The following is a 22,000-nucleotide window of genomic DNA, read 5'->3' on the forward strand; positions in this document are numbered from 1 at the left end:
CCGTGACTGGGGTGGTGGTCTTTGTAGTGACTGCAGAGACTGCCGCATCCACCTTGGGTACCCCGAGCAGTTCCAGCGCATCCTCCGGTAGCGGGTACAACTTATCCATAGTGTGGCTGACTTTCAAACCTAGATCTGGAGTGTCCCATTCCTGGAACAAGAGGTCAGTGACCAACATATGAAAGGGAAAAGAGCGAGCTGGACCTCTTAGACCTAACATCACGGGATCTACCGCTCCCATACGCAAATCCTCCTGTGGGACTTCAATTCCGAGCTCTTCCAGAATATTCGGGATAAACGGCCCCAATTAATCTCTCCGGAACAAGTTTACCACCTTGGGATCATCACCGTCCATCGCAGAAGCGCCTCCCTGCTTGGGCACCAGGGGCTGACCATCCTGGCCTGTGTCTACCCCCTGAAGGTCTTGCGGGGAAGGGTCTCCTCCATCAGATAGATCCGAAGATGAATCATCCGGACCTGCCACGGATCTGAGAGGGCGCTTAGACTTAGTATGCCCCCCCCACCGGCGGGGACTTGGGATGCTTACGGGAGGAGGGAACCTCAGAGACCTTGCGCCCCTCTTGCGTTTGGACGCTCTCCGTGCATTTTGTGAAAAAACTTCACCAAGTCCGAGGAGAACGACAAAGACGACCCATCTGAGGCCCCCTCAGGATCACCATCTGAAGTATCAGTCTGATCCTCCTGCGACCTGCCCCCCCGGAGGCCCCTTCGTGCCTCTCTCTGCATCCCTGAACATTTTCAAAATGGCCTCCGTTCCTGCACCAAGTAGGAATGGATCAGGCGCCTACAACTGAGCTGTAAGCCTCCCAGGCTCCGGTCACCGCGAAGAACTGCTGCTGTCATGGGCATTCCTCTCAGTGGACCTCCCCGAGGTACAATCTGCACAGATGCCGGCTCTAGAGAGGCGGGTGCACACGCTGCCGCACGCGGAGCAGGCCGCACCACAAGGCATAGCCTTGGATTAAATTTAGCTCCGATTAGCTGAGGTAAGCACACCAAAAACAGACCGGGCAGCAGGGGCCTTTGTGCGAGCCGAAACGTGGCGGTAAGGCAGGCAGAGAGGAGCTGAGGAGTTCGCTGGACCGGCCAACCAGAAAAAAAAAAACTTTTACCTTTTTATTTATTTATACAGTGCTCTGAAGGCTGCGCTGAGCTGCCTGCCGCGGGTGAGTGAGCCGGGCTCCCCAGTATCACCCGCCGGCTGTAGCAGTCCCCGAGTCTTCAACCCCCTGCTCTTTTGCCTCAGATACCAGGGGGGATGGTCCCACCAGGACCTGGGAGGCTCAAAGAAACTTGTTGAGCCTTCTGCCCCTGTTTTCCACAATCTCGAGAGCCAGAAACCTTCTAAGGCGCATCTACTGGCTTGGCCGGCTGGAGCTGGTGATCCTGATCCGCATCCGGTCCCTCACCAGGGGCTTGCGGAGGAGACTCCTTCATCCATCCCGTCTGTATCTGAACTGTCCACCTGAGAGGAAAAGGACCGGAGAGGGCGTTTGGCCTTGGGGGCTTCTATGCCACTGAGTGACTTGGTACGCTTGTGGAGTGATGAAGCTCCTGTCCCAGCCCCCAGCGATGGCGGGACCTCACGGGGTACCTGAGTACCCTGGCTCTTTGCTGCTTTTCGTGCTTTGAAGGCTTTCTGCAGCAACAAAATAAAATTGGAGAACGAGGAAGACGACTCATCCAAGTCCTAGCTCTGCGCTGCCTGCAGGACGTGGGGAAAGAGGTGGAGAGCTCCCCTCCCCCAGGGCAGCCTTCTCCTGCTCCCTGAACGTTCACAGTGAGGCTTCAGTACCCGCGCTGAGAAGAAAAGGGTCCTGAGGCTGCCGCAGCAATTCTGCCCTCCCAGGGTCCCTGCCTGCTCTAGCGCTGCTGCCATGCGATTTCACCGGAATCGGCTTCCCCGAAGAGCCTGCAGGCCGCACCATGCGGCATGATCCCCGAGCTAAATTAGGATCTGGGCCTGAAAAAAGAACCAGCACGACCAAGACAAACCCCCGGGAGCTCATAGGAACTGAAAAGGACGGTGAAAACAGCATCGGAAGGAAGGAGGGGGAGCGATGGACCTTCTCCGCCTGACAAAGAAACAGGCTGTGCAGACCCCAGCGCGGGAAATCCACGCACGCGCACTGCCACAGGCCAAGCCACGAGGCACATCCCCAGCCTCGATTCTGGCTCTCCCCGAAAAAAGAACCGTGGCGAATGGACGGATTTCCCTGTCAAAAAGCGGGCCTGGAAAGTGGCGAAAATCAACAAAAACGGAGCGGATGCATGGCCGGAGAGCCCCAAACACACAATTATATATATATATATATATATATATATATATATATATACACACACACATATATATATACATACACAGGCTGGCTGAGGGTGAGTGAGCAGGGACCCCCGGTATCAGCCCTCGCCGCGGCAGTTTCAGGGTCCCCAACCCTCTGCTCTCCAGCCTCGAATACCAGGGGGTTGGCAGGTCCCACCAGGACCTGCCAACCCCCTGGGAGGCTACTCGCAACTGTCCCATCACTGCCCTAACCAAACTTTCTTTTTTTAATTTAAAGGGATCCTTAAACTAAGCTTCCCTTGTAAAATCAAGCACTAAGAGACTAAAGTCAGACCACATCCAACCCTAAACTCAGCACCTCTACCAGACACTGGGCTTTGCACCTCCACCATCTGCTGGAGACACGAGGTGGCACCTCAGGGGCATAGGACAGAGTCCGCAAAGTCTTCTTCTGTCTCCATCTGCTGGAGGGGAGGCAAAACCCAGCTGTCCTGGACTGATCCGGGTACGTATAGGGAATGCAATATTGCTGTCTGCTTCAATAGCAGGGGGAAAAGGGAATTGGATCCAGACGACAACCATCTCAGGCTGTGACTTTTGCAATCTGGGGTACTGATGTGCAGACATCAGGAAACAACACAGGACTGCTTCTATGATCAAGTCCATAAGCAAAGCACAGCAAGCAGCACAGTATGAATTTTCCAGAAGGCTCATCACCCAGTAAAAATATTGCTAGCAGTAAATTGTTTATGGGTTATCATAAGACTTGGAGATAACTGCATGGAGCATAAGAAATTGCCATGCTGGGTCAGACCAAGGGTCCATCAACCCAACATCCTGTTTCCAACAGTGGCCAATCCAGGCCATAAGAACCTGGCAAGTTGCTACCCTTAACAGAAACATGGGGTAACCTGTTCAGCACAAGAGATTCTACTCTAAGAAGCTTGGTGGGCAGACTGGATGGACCACGTGGCCCTTTTCTGCTGTCATTTCCTAAGGTTGGGCCACGTTTCTCAACAGGAGGCCCATGCATGGGACTGTGGTACATTGCAGACTCTTGCTGCTGCTGGAAAGGAAAGGATTGTTAGCCTGTTCTTCAAGGTGACTCAAGGTCAGCTCCATTCTGTCCTAGCCCCCATGCCCACCTCAGGACTGCACAGGCACACAAAGAAACCAGACAGGCGCAGAGTTAAGAGTGAAAGCTCTATTTTTGTTCTTTTGGTATCGGGGTGGAGGCGTAACCCCCCTCCTCTGCTCCAACACACTGTAATCTAGACCAGGTTTGGTGCTGTGCTCTCGGGGGAGGGGAGATGAGAGCTTCCACCCACCACACTAATGCACAAAGCCCGGGAGGGTGGGGGAGACTGCGTCACTCTTAATACAGGGAGCCTTCTCATCCCCTTCCCTGTCACGCTGGGGCAGAGTCAGCCCTCAGTCTCAGTTTCTCTTCACCGGGAAGCAGTCTATGTCCATCTCCCTCAGTCTCTAGCTGTCCACTCGCTGGTAAAAATAAATGTAACCCAGGTCCTTGGGAGGCTTCTCAGAGGCGCACACCTTCTGATCGTTGTAAATCACCCACCTGAAAGAAAAGAGAGCATGACTGAGCCAGCCAGCGAGACAGGGGATAGGGAAGAATGAGGCGCAATTCCCTGCCTTACCTGCCCTCCTTCTTAATGTGACAAACATAGTGACCGCACATCGTGGAAGTCCCCATGTGACTAATGAAGGCAAAGAGCTGGTACTCTGAAAAGACAGATTGGGGAGGGGAAGAGCAGCACATGAGACTCAGCTCTGTAACCCTGTCACGCCCTTCGCAGTGCTCTCGCCTCATTTTTCACAGCCCCATAAGATTACTGGATGTAGACTGTTAATACTGGGGATGTGATAACAACAATGTAAACCGTTTTATTTGTCATAAGCGGTATAGAAACCAAACCAAACAAATAAGATCTGCCGTACTGGGGCAGCCCAAGACTCCATCAAGCCCAGTATCCTGCTCCCAACAGGTCACAAGTACCTGGCAGGATCCCAGGTATTAGTGGCTTTTCCCAAGTCTATCTGATTAATAACAGTTTAGTGACTTCTGCAAACCATCGTTAAACCCAGCTATACTAGCTGCCATTACTGCAACCTCTGGTGCAGAGGTTTTGCTTCCAGGAGCGCAGGCCACATGGCCAGACCACTGGCTATATCCAGCTCCTATCACAAAACTCCAGCAGCCCAGCCCAGGACAAGCCGTGTAAAAGGGAAACTTCCCTGCTCCAGGGGGCTTGCAGTGTAGGACTGCTATCTTGTGGGGGGTGAGGGATCTGGACCACCACATGTGCATCCTGCAGACCTCCAGACACAGCTATCAGAAGGGTCACCAACCCCCTGTTCGTCCACCTCAAACCAGGGGGGGATGGCCCCAACAGAACCTCACACTTCCCTGGGAGAATCCAGAAATTTTGTCTTTTAATCTCTTTTTTATCTCCAGGCTGCAGGTTTTATACCATTTACCATCTGCTGGAGACAGGGGAGAAATATTGAGGGACTGAAGGTGGCATACAGGAAAATTGGTTCTTACCTGCTAATTTTCGTTCCTGTAGTACCACGGATCAGTCCAGCAGATGGAGACAGAGAAAAAAAACTAAAGGGTATGCTATATCAGGAAAGTGCTCACCCTGCATCCCTTCAGTATAAACGTTATCAAAGCAAGAAAAGGTAAAGTTAAAAAGGAGAAGTTCAAGCAATTAACAACCAACACGTGATGTCTATGCTCCAACTGGATGTCTATGCTCTTACATAGACATCCAGTTGAGAAAGACTTCCGGTGCCTGATAGGAAGTAACTGGATCCAAAATGCTGTTAAGAACCAAACAAAAAAAGGAAAAAACCTTCAAGCGGACGAATAAAAAAGAAACCACAGCCTGGGCAGGAGTCTGGACTGATCCGTGGTACTACAGGAATCAAAATGAGCAGGTAAGAACCAATTTTCCTTTCCCTGTAATAAGTCCAGACTCTTGGGATGTACCACCCTAACTGGGGTGGGATCAAGACAAACCCACTCGAAGCACCTGCCTGCCGAAGGAGCCAAACACTGGCGCCTGGATATCGAGGCGATGACGATGAGCAAAAGTATGCAGAGACTTCCAAGTAGCCGCCCTGCAGATTTCCTGAGCAGAGACCGACTGACTCTCCACCCAAGTAGTAGATTGCGCACGCAAAGAATGGGCCTTCAAACCCTCCGGAACCGACCGGCCACAACAGATATAAGCCGACGCTATGGCCTCCTTACCTCTATTTGGGCCACTCCATAGGACAAAGAGATGATCAGAGATGAGAAATTCGTTAGTAGCCTGTAAGTACTGGAGTAGGACTCTCTGTACATCAAGACACCCGAGGTCCCCGCCAGGCTTGCGCGCAATGTCTCCAGGAGAAAAGACAGGAAGCGCCACTGACTGATTGACGTGAAAAGAAGACACGACCTTTGCCAGCATGCAGTGGTGGCTTTCACTCGCCCATCTCTTGAAAGGAGTGCCTTTGGAGACACCCCAGTGGATCGTTGTGACGACGAATGCCAGCCGCTCTGCCTGTTCTGCCTCTCCAGACGGGAGGTCCTGGGTGCTGAGTAGTTGTTGAATCCACCTAAGGCTTGCCCGCTGCATGAGACCAGGTGTTTCCCTCAAGACGGTGCCACCTGAGTCAGAAAAGCAGAGAAAAGGCTCCCGACAAGACAAGGCTTGGAGCTCGGACACTCTCCTGGCCGAGCAAATAGAGACCAAAAATACTGTCTTAAGAGTGAGGTCTTTAAGCGTGGCTGCCGGAGAATTTCGAAAGGTGCCTCGCAAAGGGCTTGAAGCACCAAATTGAGGCTCCATGACGGACAAGTAGGCCGGACAGGTGGGTTTAAATGTTTGGCCCCTTTAAGGAAGCGAATGACATCCGGATGAGTCGCCACCGCGTAACCATCGATACGCCCAAGGAGAGAACAGAGGGCGGAAACCTGCACCCGCAGAGAACTGAAAGACAAACCTTTGGAGAGACCAGACTGCAGGAAGGAAAGGACCTGAGACACCGGAGCATTGCTCGCCTGGACTCCGGACTCAGCACATGCATTCTCAAACACTCTCCATACGCGGATGTAAGCAAGAGAGGTAGAGGTCTTCCGTGACCACAAGAGAGGGGAGATAACTTCCTCCTTATACCCTTTCTTTCTCAGGTGCTGCCACTCAAAAGCCAGGCTGCTAGACAAAAACGATTCGCCTGATCGAAAAATACTGGTCCATGGTGGAGCAGGTTTGGGAGGTGACCGAGGCAAAGAGGACAGTTGGTTGCGAGGTTCACCAGGTCCGCGAACCACGGTCTCCGAGGCCATTCTGGCGCTACGAGAATGACCAGCCCCTTGTGGAGTTCTATCCTTCTGAGTACCTTTCCCACCAGAGGCCAAGGTGGGAACACAGAGAAGAACGTCGTGAGGCCAGGGAAGAACCAGGGCATCCATCCCTGCCGAGCAGTGCTCCCGTCTGCGGCTGACGAATCTGGGAGCCTTTGCGTTGTTCAAGGTAGCCATCAGGTCGAGGTGAGGAACTCCCCACTTGCGCACCAGAAGATTCATCGCCCCGGACAACTCCCACTCTCCGGGGTCTAGGTGTTGCCAGCTGAGGAAGTCCGCTTGCACATTCTCCGTCCCCGCAATGTGGGAAGCTGCCCGACGACACAGGTGTCTCTCCGTCCAGGAGAGCAGCTTGCTGGCCTCCAGACCCACCAGACGACTCCTGGTGCCACCCTGGCAATTGATGTAAGCTACTGTGGTGGCATTGTCGGAGAGGACCCGCACAGCTTTGTGATGGAGCAAGGGCAGGAACGTCTTGAGTGCCAGACAGACAGCTCGGGCTTCCAGACGATTTATTATAGTTGTTCTATTTATTTATTTTTACTTAGTTATTTCAGCCAATAAGTTTATCAATAGTTACTGTTACTATAATTGCATATGATACTCCTTATTTAGTTACCTTGTCATTAGTTAACTTTCTTCGACTGTTACTTGTAAGGGCCCTGCCCAAAAGTTTTTTGTTTGATGTAAACCTATACGATGTGCGAACGGCTATCGGTATAGAAGAGACTTTAAATAAATAAATAAATAAATAAATAATAAATGTGCCATCGGGACTGCACAAGAGACCACCGCCCTTGTGTAGACTGGTGCTGACACACTGCTCCCCAGCCGGAGAGGCTGGCATCCGTCGTCACAACGATCCACTGGGGTGTCTCAAAAAGCACTCCTTTCAAGAGATGGGCGAGTGAAAGCCACCACTGCATGCTGGCAATGGTAGAGTCTGAGAGTGGTAGGGGTGTTTGGAACTCCTGCGAGACCGGCTTCCAGTGGGACAGCAACGCTTTCTGTAGAGAAAAGAAGATGACTTATGCGCCCGCAGGAGAGTGGTAATCACCTCCTCCTTATAACCTTTACATCTCAGACGTCTCCGTTCAAAAGCCAGGCCCGCTAGACAAAAGCGAGATTGAAAGGAAGCACCCAAAACTGAAAATGCTGGCCCAGGATGTGGTGGTCGGAGCGAATCAGGATGTGTAAGTACGCCTCCGTCAGGTCAAGAGAGGCTAAGTATTCGCTGGGATGAATCGCCGCTATGACCGCCTCAGGGTCTCCATCCGGAAATGAGGCACCTTGAGGACCCGGTTGACCCTCTTGAGATCCAAGATCGGGCGAAAGGAATCTTCCTTTTTGGGCACTATGAAGTAGATGGAATAGTGGCTGGCGCCTAGCTCCTCCTCTGGGACCGGGACAATGGCTCCCAGCAGCTGGAGCCTGGTAAGGGTTTGGGCTACCGCATCCCGCTTGAGATGCCCGCAAGGAGAGACTACATAAAGGTCCGGCAGATCTCGAGAAAATTCTAAAGCGTAACCGCCTCGGATAATCTCGAGAACCCACTGGTCCGATGTGATCTTGACCCATTCCTCGAAGAATCGGGAGAGGTGACCCCCTAGATTGGGAACGGAAGAATGGGTCGACCGAATCTCACTGGGAAGCGGACTTTGGGGTGGAACGCTGGGAGGCCCCCTCGCGGAAGGGGTGGCGACCTCGAAAGGGCTGAGACCAAGACTGAGACCTGGAAGGATAACCCCGAGAAGTAGCATCATGTCCTCTAGCCATATACAGACGTTGGCCCCGAAACCTGGAACAGGAAGGCACAAAAGCTCGGGATTGTTTCGGTCAGTCCTCCAGCAGCTTATGCACCTTGTTCTCACCCAAGGAATCAATGAGCTGCTCAAGGTCCTCGCCAAAAAGCAACTTTCCTTTAAAAGGTGGAGTGCCTAACCGCGTCTTGGATGCCGGATCCACCGACCATTTGCGTAACCAGAGGAGCCTTCTGGCAGAGTCCGCAGAGGCCATTGCTTTTGCCTGGACGCGGAGAAGATCGTGCAGAGCGTCCGCTCCATAGGCAATAACGCCTTCCAACCTTTCAGCCTGCTCCGCCTCAGCAGCTGGGAGGGTCTTGGGTGCCGAGTAACTGCTGGACCCACCTAAGGCCTGCCCACTGCATGAAACTGCTGCAAATAGTCACCCGAACCCCCAAGGCCAGCACCTCGAAGATACGCTTGAGGTGGAATTCGAGTTTGTGATCCTGCACATCTTTTAAAGCAGTAACTCCCACTACCGGAATAGTAGGGTGCTTGGTCACCACGGAAACTGAAATCCACTGTGGGAATTTTCAGCATTTCCAGGCAGTCCTCCGGGAGAGGGTAAAGTTTGTCCATGGCCCTCCTGATGCGGAGCCCCGCTTCGGGAGCTTCCCATTCCCGGAGGAGTAGCAATTTGTGCATAGGGTGAAAAGGAAAAGCGGCCGCCGGAGCCCTGAGTCCCACCAGGACCGGGTCCATGTGCTTGGGTAGCGCAGCAGTAAGAGTATCAGCCGGGGAACCCTCAATCCCCAACTCCTGAAGGACAAAAGGGATGATGGGATCCAACTCTTCTTTCTGAAACAGGCGGAGAATTCTGGGATCATCCCCTTCCAGAGGAGGAAGCGTCTCCACAGAGTCCAAATTCAGATCCGGATCAGGGGTTCCCAGAGGCGTCGGAGGAGCGATCGGAGGGTCCAACCGTGGGAGCTTGGCTGGCAGGGGACCTGGGGAGGGATCCTCCTCCTCCTGCAAGCTGGCCAGATAGGATTTGTGCATAAGGAGCACAAATTCCGAAGAAAAATGAGGCCTAGACTTGCCGGGGGGGGGGGGGTGAACCTAAAAAATTTGCATTGTCCTCGCTGAGCAGCTCCGAATCGGGAGCTGCTGAAACTCCCAAGATGGCCACCATTCCCGCGGTTTGCCGACCCGGGAACGGCCTGGCCACAAACTGAGAGGAACGACCCTGGGCTGGATTAGAGCGTGCTGCCTGGGAGGGACCTTCCACCCCCCCCCAGTAAGCACGAAGAACAGAGCCCCTCATGCGAAAAACGCGTCGAGGGCTCCCCAAAAGCCAGGCAGCACTGTGATCTCGGCAGCTCACTGAAGAGGAGCCGTGATCAGAAGGGGAAATCAGCTGATAGAGGAGCCTTGCTGCTGGAAGGAGCGGAGGCAGTGGACTGAACCCTGCACGCTCCTCTAATAACACCAGGCTGCCGGAGAATGAAATAACTCTGTCCCCGAAGGGAAAGTAAAGGAGCTTTGGCAGAAATTATTTTTTTTTTTTTAAAGCTGAAAGCAGGCAAAGAAACTTGTACTAGCAGGGGAGAAACTCTCCCGATCGAAATAGGCAGCCAAGTGAGGGGGGAGTGACTGGACCACCAGTTTCACCCCCACTAGGAGCACCGGGAACAGGGGCTTAGGCTATGAAAAACACAAGGGACCAAGCCCCCTAAGCCCCGCAAGAGCGTGGAGACAGTGCTGTCTCCAGAAAACAAAACAGAGCCAATTTCCTTTTTTTTTTCTCTTAATTACCAGAAAACAAAAACCAAAATACTTGCTTGATCCTCTAAGGTAAGTACCCAAACTGTAAAAGGGCTACTAGCCAAGATCAGGGAACCGCAGGGTGAGCTGCCTGGCATCTGCTGGAGACAGACAAATACTGAAGGGCTGCAGGGTAGGCTCTGTCTTGATATAGGATATCATTTCAGTTTAGTCTGTCTCCATCTGCTGGAAAGGAGGCTCAACCCACGCTCTGGACTGATCCGGGTACATACAGGGAACTTGCCGTTCGCTGTCCCTGTTCTGGATACAGGTCCTGCTCCTGTGGGGGTGAGCGAGCCGGGCTCCCTGGTATCACCCCCAACGCTGCTGACCAGTAAGTGCAGGGTCCTCGACCCTTAGCAGTGGCCTCGACCAGGAGGGATGGTCCCCTCAGGACCTTACAACCCCCTGGGAGGCTCTCAGAACTGCTGACGAGGGACTTGCTCTCTGTCCTGTTATTTTTTTTTTTTTTAACTGAAAGAGAGAGCTCACCAAAAAATACAATCAAGACCCTGACTAAATCCTACATTAGCAACTTGTTTCAATCAGGGATCCCCAGAGACTGTGGAGACAGAGTAAGACTGAGGGGCTGTGGGTGGCACCTGAGTATATATGGCAGGGTTGTTTGAGAAAACTTCTCTGTCTCCAAACCCCAGGTGTCTGGACTGACCCGGTACGTACAGGGAATTAGAAGTTAAGTACTCGCTTGATCCAAATAAGACAGAAAGAGGGAGAAAGTAGACTTTCCCAAACAATCTGACTAGAGGGGAGCCGCATGGTCTGCCATCTGCATCTGCTGGAGATAGGGAAATTCTGAAGGGATGCAGGGTGAGCACTGTCCTGATAGAGAAAAAACTAAAGGGTATCCTATGTCTCCATCTGTGGACAGGAGGCTCAACCCACTGTCTGGACTGATCCGGGTACATACAGGGAATGGGTTATATACAGCGTTTCCATCAGCTGGCAGAGAGGGAAAGCCCAGGGTAGGTACAGGGAATGAGCTTTGAGTAAAAAATAATTCTGATTAGTTTTAAATGTGCTACTCACAAACTTCATGGTGTGTCCTATAATTTTTGTATTTTTTGAAAGAGTAAATCGATTCACATTTACTGTTCTATTCCATTCATGATTTTATAGGCCTGTATCATATCCTACCTCAGCCGTCTCTTCTCCAAGCTGAACAGCCATAGCCTCCTCATAGGAGAGCTGTTCCATCCCCTTTATCATTTTGGTTGCCCTTCTCTGTAATTTTTCAAATGCAGCTATATCGTTTTTGAGATGTGGTGACTAGAATTGCACTCCAGGTGCAATCCCACCATGGCCCTCCATTCCTTTCCTAATAATTCCTAACACTGCTTTTTTGACTGCCGCCTAGATCTCTTTCCTGGGTGGTAGCTCCTAAGATAGAACCTAACATTGTGTAACTATAGCATGGGTTATTTTTCCCTATATGCATCACCTTGCACTTATCCACATTAAATTTCATCTGCCATTTGGATGCCCAATTTTCCAGTCTCACAAGGTCTTCCTGCAATTTATCACAATCTACTTGTGATTTAACTACTCTGAACAATTTTGTGTCATCTGCAAATTTGATTATCTCACTCGTATTTCTTTCCAGATCATTTATAAATATATTGAACAGTAAGGGTCCCAATACAGATCCCTGAGGCACTCCACTGTCCACTCCCTTCCACTGAGAAAATTGCCCATTTAATCCTACTCTCTGTTTCCTGTCTTTTAACCAGTTTGCAATCCACGAAAGGACATCGCCACCTATCCCATGACTTTTTACCTTTCCTAGCAGCCTCTCATGAGGAACTTTTCAAACGCCTTCTGAAAATCCAAGTACACTACATCTACCGGTTCACCTTTATCCACATGTTTATTAACTCCTTCAAAAAAGTGAAGCAGATTTGTGAGGCAAGACTTGCCCTGGGTAAAGCCATGCTGACTTTGTTCCATTAAACCAGGTCTTTCTATATGTTCTGTGATTTTGATGTTTAGAATATTTTCCACTATTTTTCCTGGCACTGAAGTCAGGCTAACCGGTCTGTAGTTTCCCGGATCCCTTTCCAAAGGTCGGGGTTATGCTGGCCACCCTCCAAGCTTCAGGTGCAATGGACGACTTTAATAATAGTTCCCCGCCTGTGATACTCACTTCCTGGCCCATCCCGGACTTTGGGTCCAACGGGGATTGACTCAGAGAGAGATTCTGCTGCGGAACGGCCTCCCTCAGAGATGTCCATAGCAGCTTCTGTATCCAGATCATCAATGTGGCTGAATATCCAGTCCACAGCTCGCTCCAAGCTGTTACTCTGTGGGGCAGACACAACCTGATGAGCCTTGCATGTACTCACCCTGGGCAGGAGCAGGGGAAGGGCAGGAACTCACCGTGACTCGCAGGGCTTTCACGGCCTGCTCCCTGGAGAAGCCCATGGACACAATGGTTGCAATGCCATCTTCCGAGGGGGGCTCTGCTGAGGTACTGATGCTGCCGGGGCCACTGGAGCCTGGCAGCACCAATGGGCTGCCAAAGTCTGCAGATAAGAAGAGTCACAGCACATTGTTAGGGGTCACAGCAAACAAAGAACCGCTGGGGACCACTGTAGCAATGGGTACATCAGCTGAGAAACTCCACTATCACCATATCTATGCATATCTAAGCCCCAAGCACACTGCTGCCTCTCTAGTATCTTGTATCCCCCTTCTTGCTCCACAAGTGAATTAGCAGTGTGAGAAAAAAAAGTCAAATAAAAAGAAAGAATATATACATGGCGATTCCTTTTTATTGGACTAGCAATACATTCCCTGTACGTACCCAGATCAGTCCAGACTCCTGCATTTTGCCTCCCTGCCAGCAGATGGAGACAGAGAAAGTTTCACCATCACTATACATAACCTGGTGTGCCACCTGAAGTCCCTCAGTATTTCTCAGTCTCCAGCAGATGGTAGATGGTGCAAAACCTGCAGTCTGGAATAAAAGAAAAAAAAATGTAAAAAGAAGAGTCCGGGATGCTCCCAGGGGGTTGTGAGGTCCTGGTGGGGACATCCTCCCTGGTGTGAGGCAGACGAGCAGGGGGTTGGTGATCCTTTTTACCTCGATCCATGGGATAGACATCTGGTGCTCTTCAGTTTCAGCCCGGAGGAACAGGGAAATATGCCTTCTGATTCTTATGGCCAGGGCTAAGTTGCTGCCTGCAATATAAAGGAAGAGAGACAGCAGGTGCCTCGAGTTTCTTTACTCACAGCAGCCAGGCTTGCAGATCATTTTGCAGCAGTGATCACTGATTTAGTGGCGGGTTGGTGCAGGGCTATTTTCCGGCTTCCTCTGGCGGGTGCAGCAGTAGCGGCGCATGGCCCAGCCTCGTGGCAGGCTTGCACTCACGGCTGAATCAGGCAGGCCTGTGGTCCGGATGTCTTGCGAAAGGTGAAGGCACTTCAGGGTGGTCTGCTACCTCTGCGGTTAGATCGGCAAGGGTCTCAGGTGGCTTAACTGAACGGGTCCCGTCTACTGCTAGTGAACGTGGTCTGCAAACCACGGACGGCATGGCCACTCCAGCACTACCAGGAACACTCTACCATGATGCCGCTCAATTCGATACAACACCTGACATACGAGCAGCCATGGAGGAAAGACATAGCAGGAGCCTCTCTGGCCATGGCTGAACTAGGGCGTCTATCCCTGCGGAGCCTAACTCCCTTCGGCGGCTGTAAAACTTGGTTGCCTTGGCATTCTTCCTTGTCCCAACTGTGCCAAATGAGCACAAAGGCTTCCGCTGACAGCTCCCATTCTCCCGGGTCCAACTGTTGTCTGCTGAGATAATCCGTCTGCGCATTGTCCACCCCTGCTAGGCGAGTCACTGCTAGAGCCACCAGATGAAGTTCTGCCCAGGCAAAGAGTTTGTGATCCTCCTGAGCCACCAAGAGACTCTTTGTTCTGCCCCGACGATTGATATAGGCCACAGTCGTCGCATCGTCTGAGAACACATGTGCCGCCCGTCCCTGAATCGGAGGAAGAAAGAAAAACAGTGCCCTCTGGATAGCTCTTGTTTCCAGATGGTTGATTGACCCAGGATGCTTCCAACGGAGACCACTGCCCTTGGGCTGTAGATCCTTGACATATCGCTCCCCAACCGCTCAGACTGGCATCTGTGGTTACTACCTCCCAGTCTGGAACCTCCAAATCCACTCCCTTCTCTAAACTGGACCATGATAGCCACCATGAGAGACTGGACCTGGATTCCTCCTGGAGTGGTAACAGCAGCAGAAACTCCTCAGACATCGGATTCCCTTCTGAAGAGGATGCATGCGTGCAAACGCCCATGACACCAAACCCAGCCCAGAAGCCATGGGCCCTGGCACCTGAAAATAATCCCAGACCTTGGGAACCAACAGTTTCCTCAGTCAAACCATTTGAGACTGCAAGTTGAGCACCATCTCTGGGGTAAGGAACGGTTCCAGACAGCTCTTCGCCCGGTTTATCAATCAGCTCAGGGAATTCAGGTGTTCTGTCACTTGCTGAATGGAACAGAGCGCGACCACCTGTGACTTCACCCGAATAAGCCAATTGTCCAGGTACAGATGCACCAGTATCCCTTCTCTTCTGAGGGCCACCGCCACTACCACCATCACCTTTGTGAATGCTCTCAAAGCAGTAGCTAGCCCGAAGGGAAGAGCTGGAAACTGAAAATGCTCCTCTAGCACCGTGACGTGTAGAAACATCCGATGGTCTGCTCGGATGGGAATGTGAAGATAGGCCTCCATAAGCTCCAAGGAGCCCAGAAACTCCCCTTTGCACAGCGCTGCAATCACCATTCGTAATGTTTCCATCCGCAATGCCATGTTCATCCCTTTGCAGATCCAGAATGGGCCAAGACGAGCCCTCCTTGGGAACCAGGAAGTACACGGAATACCTTCAATGACCGTGTTCCTCTTGCGGCACCGGAAGGATGCAGCAGAGTCTTCCGCACCGCCACCCGCATGCCGGGCGTAGCACAACGGGACACTACAAAGGGGGGGGGGGGAGGGGGGCAAGAAAATTCTAAACCTTAGCCTCCCCTTATTCCTTCCAACAGCCCCTGGTCCAAAGTGATTCCGGCATAGTCAGAGCCCCACCAGGGAGGAGTGGAGCAGCCCGCCTTCATCTCTCTGGCTGCTCCTCTATGGTCTATGCTGCCTTCCTGAGCCCTGAAGAACCTCTGCTGGAGTGAAATCTCACTGCGAAACGGGACGGTCTTCTTACTTCCCTCATCTTCAGATCTGCCAAATGCTTCATAAACATCTCTAGATCTTCCCCAAACAACCACCTTCCTTTGAAGGGGAGATTACAAAGCTGCATCTTCGACCAAACATCCGCCGACCAATTACGTAGCCCCAGAAGCCTTCGTGCTGCTACAGTGGACACCATATTCCTAGCCAAAGTGCAAGGCATATATAGGCCACCCCCACTTCCAAGCGAGCATCCTGGCCAGGGTCTGCAGAGGTTTCCGCTGCCTGCACCCAGCACAAACAGGCCCCCTGCATTAGAACAGCGCAGACTGCAGCCCTAAGGCTCAAACAGCCTCTGCTCCTGCGCATCTTTCAAGGCCACCAACCCTGCCACAGAATTCCCCGCTGACACCTCCAGCAGGGGATACAACCGGGCCATAGCCCTGGCCACCTTCAAACCAGCTTCTGGGAAATCCCATTCCTGGTCAATCAGCTTCTTTATCTGTTTCGGCAAAGGGAATGCCCTCGGAGGTCCTCGCAGTCCCTCCATCACTGGGTTTACCTCTTCATTGTTGGAATCCTCCTGCGCAACCTTAATTCCCAGCTCCTCCAGAACCCGAGGGATGAGAGGCCACAACTCCTCCTTACGGAATAACCTGACCACACCCTCGGGTCATCCCCTTCTGCTAGAGGGACCTCGTCCGCATCCGGGTCCCCCAGTGGAACCACACCCTGACCACAGCCCTGGTCCACTTGCAGGTCTTGTGGTTCGCCGCCCTGTGGATCAGCGCCATCAGAATTCTCAGAGGAAAAATCCTCTCCTCACGATTGATCCCCATCCTGGGAGGTGCCTCAGCCTGAGCCTTCTTAGCCTTGTCTTGGATCATCTCAAAAGCCGACCTCTGCCGCCAGCTCCTGCCTAGTGAGATAGGCCTCATGCATTAATAAAACAAAATCTGCAGCGGTCTTCCTGCTCCAGAGGCGCCAGGTCACCCCTTGTGTCCGCTGGCGCATCTCCCCCTCCTCCAGGCCCCTGATGCACAGAAGAAAGCAGGGAGGGGAGTCCCTGCCTTCCCCCCCCATGCATGTCAGGGCTCCTGCAGGGGGCCTGCAGCATCTGCCCTCTGATCCTTTTACCGAGGCTCCCTCGCCTCCACAGACACAGGCAGGGCACAGAGGGGCCACACTGAGGCGAGTGCGCCCCTTTCCTGCGCTCAGTGGGAGATGGCATCGTACGCCACGGGTAAAAATAACCTCAAGCAGGAGAAGACAAAGTCGCTGCTGCTGAAAAACAGCCCCAGCCGCGCGGTTTCCTCCTCACCCCCGATGCCGAGCAGACACAAACCTCAGGTGCACCAATGGAGAAACATACACAGGCCTCAGCTTCTCAGCTGTTCTGGACTGTAGGTGGCTCTCTCCTATACAGGCAGAGATTTGTTTTTAAGTGTGCTGGGGGGGGGGGGGGGGGGGGGCAATACCAGCAGTCTGGACTGATCCGGGTACGTACAGGAACAAACATTAGCAGGGAAGGACTAATTTTCCTTTTCTTAACTAGTTTCCAAGAGCTAATACTCCCTTCCTCAGCCAAGAATTGCAATGAGCAAAAGGTGAGAGCAGGAAATGCAGCGTGGGGAGGGATTGCTGCGTTGATACCTGGGTCGTCCATGTGCGCCATCACCCAGTTCATGGCCGCCTCCACGCCGCTGTTGCCGGTGTAGTAGACCGCTTTGCGACACGCCTCCATAGGGAAGCCCATCTCCACCAGCTGGATAATCACAGACTCCTCCAGCATGGGGGCTGCAGAGAGCGAGAAGGCAGGTGAGAGCTGGAAGCCTGGGGCTGCACAGAGGGGGCAGGGGGGAGGATAAGAAACACTAACATGTTGGAGAGGAGAACTGAGGGGAGCAGAACGAGTCGTCCTCATCGTGGCTACCTTTGGGCTCGTCCGGAGTCAGCAGGGGTGGGGGGGCCATGTCAGGCAGCTCCTCCTCGCCAGGCTGCAGCCCCAGGGCCCGCAGCTGCCTGATATCCAGATCTTCTGGCATTTCTATGGAGACATCTGTGGAGACAGAGCACATCCAACCCGTCTTTCCGGCTCTGCACAGACTCCCGCTGAAGAAAAAGCTCTACCCTCCCATCCACAGCCCCCTTACCAAGTTTTTTGGGGACCCAGTCAAGGCCAAAGGTGAACTTTTTAATTTGGATCACCAAATAGTCCGGGAAAGAGGCGAAGCGAGTTGTCCTGGGAGCGAGAGAGACAGGAAAGCATGAGATCTCACGCATGACACAATTGTAAAGAGAAAGAAAACCGCCCACTCTTCCAGACCTAATTCCTCCACCGCCCCCCCCCCCCCCCCCTCTCCTCTAACCCTGCTCACTTGATGGCCATGGACTTGGCCTGCAGCGCTGTGCTCCAGAAGTCCTCCACCTGCTCCGGGGCAGCAAAGGCCTCCAGGCAGGCACTGAATGGTATCTGGGCACGAACCAAGTCTGGCAAGGGTAACTTCTCTTCCTCCGCCTGCTGCTTCTGCACCTCGTACTCCACAAGGTCCTCTACGGAAAGGAGAAGGCGCCGTGAATGAATGAGGCTTGATGTGATACTTAAGGAACATAAGGAAACATTTCTTTAAAGGAATGGTAAGTAGATGCATAGAATAATCTCCCAGGGGAAGTGGATACAAACTCTCTGAATGTAAGAAAGCCTGGAATGAGCACAATGTGAGAATGACGAGCTAAAGCTTGGAATAAGACCAGGATCTCAGTAGTGGGGAGAGAGGAGTAAAGTCTGGAACAGGCACAGAGGATCCTCAGAGGTGGGGGAGTGAGGGGTAAAGTCTGGAACAGGCACAGAGGATCCTCAGAGGTGGGGGAGTGAGGGGTAAAGCCTGGGATAAGCACAGAGGATCCTTAGCTGTGAGGGAGTGAGAGGTAAAGCCTGGGATAAGCACAGAGGATCCTTAGCTGTGAGGGAGTGAGAGGTAAAGCCTGGGATAAGCACAGAGGATCCTCAGAGGTGGGGGAGTGAGGGATAAAGCCTGGGATAAGCACAGAGGATCCTCAGAGGTGGGGGAGTGAGGGGTAAAGCCTGGGATAAGCACAGAGGAACCTCAGAGGTGAGGGAGTGAGGGGTAAAGCCTGGGACGGGCACAGAGGATCCTCAGAGGTGGGGGAGTGAGGGGTAAAGCCTGGGATGGGCACAGAGGATCCTCAGAGGTGGGGGAGTGAGGGGTAAAGCCTGGGATAAGCACAGAGGATCCTCAGAGGTGGGGGAGTGAGGGGTAAAGCCTGGGACGGGCACAGAGGATCCTCAGAGGTGGGGGAGTGAGGGGTAAAGCCTGGGACGGGCACAGAGGATCCTCAGAGGTGGAGGAGTGAGGGGTAAAGCCTGGGATGGGCACAGAGGATCCTCAGAGGTGGGGGAGTGAGGGGTAAAGCCTGGGATAAGCACAGAGGATCCTCAGAGGTGAAGGAGGGAGGGGTAAAGCCTGGGATAAGCACAGAGGATCCTCAGAGGTGGGGGAGTGAGGGGTAAAGCCTGGGATAAGCACAGAGGATCCTCAGAGGTGGGGGAGTGAGGGGTAAAGCCTGGGATAAGCACAGAGGATCCTTAGCTGTGAGGGAGTGAGAGGTAAAGCCTGGGATAAGCACAGAGGATCCTCAGAGGTGGGTGAGTGAGGGGTAAAGCCTGGGATAAGCACGGAGGATCCTCAGAGGTGGGTGAGTGAGGGGTAGAGCCTGGGGCGGGCACAGAAAGTCCTCAGTGGTGGGGGAGTGCAGGATAAAACCTGGGATGGGCACAGAGGATCCTCAACAGTGAGAGTGCAAATAGCAAAGCCTGGCTTGGCCTACAGGTCTTCAATCTGCCACTACAGCAGTTTGCTCACCTTTGTTGAGTGCAGCATCCATGGGAACAGGCAGCTGTAGGATGTAATCCACCCTCTGAGTGTACTTCACCTTCTCTGTGACCAAACACTTAATCTTTTCCTCCACTAAAAAGCGGAAAACCTCACTGGGGTTTGACGAGCTGCGGCAGTTCCTCTATGGAAGCAGAGGGCCAGATAAGAGAGGAAGAACAAGGGGAAATGAATCAATGTGTGTCCATGGCAACACATCCTCACCTGGCTGAAAAGGCCCTCCCCACCCCAGAAGTGCTGGTCCCATCCTTCTCTCATGACATCCTCTCATCATGTGCATGCTACTGGACCGTCCCTCACTTCCCTAGGTCTCACACTATTTTTAAAATTTCTGTTCCACCAATGTAAAATTGTTTTTTTCCAGGCAGATTACCAATCTTATATAAAAATATACAAAAACTCATCAGCTCCCCCCCAAAGCCCCCATCCGGGACTGCACGACTGAGGGAAGGACGACATGTCAGGCTATCACCTCAGGAGCACCCTGCTACGTTTCCACAGCGTGGGATGCTTGCCTACCATCTGGCAGGCTGATGTCAGCAAAGATGCACGTAAGGAAGACATCAGGGTGCCCTATCTCCGTCTCCAGCTACTTCTCTGCCAATCCTTGCATTCTGGACTCAGAGTGATGAAGGAAGCCAGTCCCTCTCTTTAAAAGGGCCACCTACTCAACCAGAACGATAGCCTTGCTAGACCCAAGCTTTTCTGGGAACAGTCTGTCACCCAGATTTTGCACCTCAGCCATCTGCTGGAAACAGAGAAATACCAAGGCTGCAGGTGCCACAATATCTTATGTAGCTCAATGCAGATCTGCTACTAGGGAAGAGAAACCCATCCATCTGGATTGGTCTGGTAGACAATAAGAAAATCCATGTTTTGAAGTGTGGGAATACCGCATCCAATACAAAACTCTCTCCATCATCCACAAAGCCCTCCACAACCCCGACATGAACTGGTTCAAAGAATCATTAACTTTCTACACTTCCACAAGACCGACCAGAAATCAATACTTAGCCACCTAAGCACATCCTCGCCCAAACTCTACAACCTTGCATCAACAAAAGCTCCATCGCTTTCCATAGCTGGTCCCGCCCCTATGCCAGTTATCCTACGCCAGGAATTCTGCCCAAAGAAATTCAAACAGAAACTTAAGACCTGGCAGATACTGACACTGGCTAAATACCTCCCTGAACCCCTCTCTAGCTCTCACCCCCCCCCCCCCACCCCCCTTAGCCTCATCTCCCTACCCCCTACAACTCGTTCCTTGTATAACTCCTTTGTAAATACTGTAATTTCAGCTCTCGTCACTCGATGTATGCTAAGTTTACTGTTATATGCAAACCGATGTGATACTCCGAGCGTATGTCGATATATAAACATTTCTAACTAAGGGTGGATTTTCAGAGCCCTGCTCGCCTAAATCCGCCCAAATCCGGGCGGATTTAGGCGAGCAGGGCCCTGCGCGCGGGTGAGCCTATTTTACATAGGCTCACCCGCGCGCAGAGCCCCGGGACTCGCGTAAGTCCCGGGGTTCTCCGAGGGGGGCGTGTCGGGGGCGGTCCCGGTCCTCGCGGCGTGTCGGCAGAGTTTTGGGGGCGGGTACGAGGGCGTGGCTACGGCCCGGGGGCGAGGCCGCGCCCTCCGTACCCGCCCCCAGGTCGCGGCCCGGCTCGCAAGAGGCCCGCGCGCGCGCGGGGATTTACGCCTCCCTTTGGGAGGCGTAAATTCCCCGACAAAGGTAAGGGGGGGGCTTAGACAGGGCCGGGTGGGTGGGTTAGGTAGGGGAAGGGACGGGAAGGTGAGGGGAGGGCGTTAGGGAATTCCCTCCGAGGCCGCTCCGATTTCGGAGCGGCCTCGGAGGGAACGGGGGTAGGCTGTGCGGCTCGGCGCGCGCCGGCTATACAAAATCGATAGCCTTGCGCGCGCCGATCCAGGTTTTTAGCAGATACGCGCGGCTCCGCGCGTATCTGCTAAAATCCAGCGTACTTTTGTTTGCGCCTGGAGCGCAAACAAAAGTAGGCCTATTCGCGGAGTATGAAAATCCGCCCCTAAATAAATAGACCCTCCCAGATCTCACCTCCACCATGTTGATGAAGTGCAGGAAAAACTCCTGAGCATCCTGCTGGCGGTTGGTAGAGAATTCAGAGTGGCCCTTGCCAATCAGCGCTTTGAACATGCGAGGAGCAATGCCGTCCTGCTGCCCCTGGGAGGAAAGAGAGTAGAAACTGCCTGAGCAGGCTGCGGTCACAAATGGTGGCAGCAGTGGGGAGGCGGTGGCCACCTTACCTTCGGCTCCAGGCTCTGGTCCCCGTTGCTGGAGACTGGGGCAGGCTTTGAGTACTCCCCCGACAGGAGCCCACTGCCCAGCTTGGCCCTGGTGGGACAGATTCAGCAGGGACAAGGTTACTCAATAAAAGAGGATTGGAAGAGGAAAACTGGCTCTTAAGTTTTGTTCTTGCAGAACCACAGATCAGTCCAGACTCCTGGATTTTGCCTCCCCACCAGCAGATGGAGACAGAGATAGTTCCACTGACACGTAATATGAGGGGCCATCTGCTGTCCCTCAGTACTGAGCTGTACCCAAGCCAAGATGACAGCAACATTGATTTGTAAGCAAACTCTCTCCTCT

The 22,000-nt window shown here is 52.9% G+C and overlaps 1 protein-coding gene across 2 annotated transcripts in view; it reads right to left on the reverse strand.

Annotated features, from left to right (window-relative positions):
* Positions 1-3,489: 3,489 nt before the first annotated feature.
* Positions 3,490-22,000, reverse strand: part of USP5 (ubiquitin specific peptidase 5) — a 43,086-nt gene continuing 24,575 nt past the window's right edge. The window contains exons 10-20 of one of the 2 annotated variants that reach the window (XM_029580375.1): positions 21,658-21,745; positions 21,449-21,574; positions 19,342-19,495; positions 17,836-18,010; positions 17,611-17,699; positions 17,337-17,516; positions 17,111-17,254; positions 12,641-12,786; positions 12,408-12,564; positions 3,964-4,048; positions 3,490-3,884 (exon numbers count right to left, since the gene is read on the reverse strand). In XM_029580375.1, the coding sequence (XP_029436235.1) occupies positions 3,791-3,884; positions 3,964-4,048; positions 12,408-12,564; positions 12,641-12,786; positions 17,111-17,254; positions 17,337-17,516; positions 17,611-17,699; positions 17,836-18,010; positions 19,342-19,495; positions 21,449-21,574; positions 21,658-21,745 (1,438 nt within the window). In that variant the 3' untranslated portion in view covers positions 3,490-3,790. The remainder of the gene's footprint in view (positions 3,885-3,963; positions 4,049-12,407; positions 12,565-12,640; positions 12,787-17,110; positions 17,255-17,336; positions 17,517-17,610; positions 17,700-17,835; positions 18,011-19,341; positions 19,496-21,448; positions 21,575-21,657; positions 21,746-22,000) is intronic. The other variant, XM_029580377.1, reaches the window with a different exon arrangement.

Source organism: Rhinatrema bivittatum, chromosome 16 (assembly GCF_901001135.1).
Source record: "Rhinatrema bivittatum chromosome 16, aRhiBiv1.1, whole genome shotgun sequence".
Lineage (NCBI taxonomy): Eukaryota > Metazoa > Chordata > Amphibia > Gymnophiona > Rhinatrematidae > Rhinatrema > Rhinatrema bivittatum.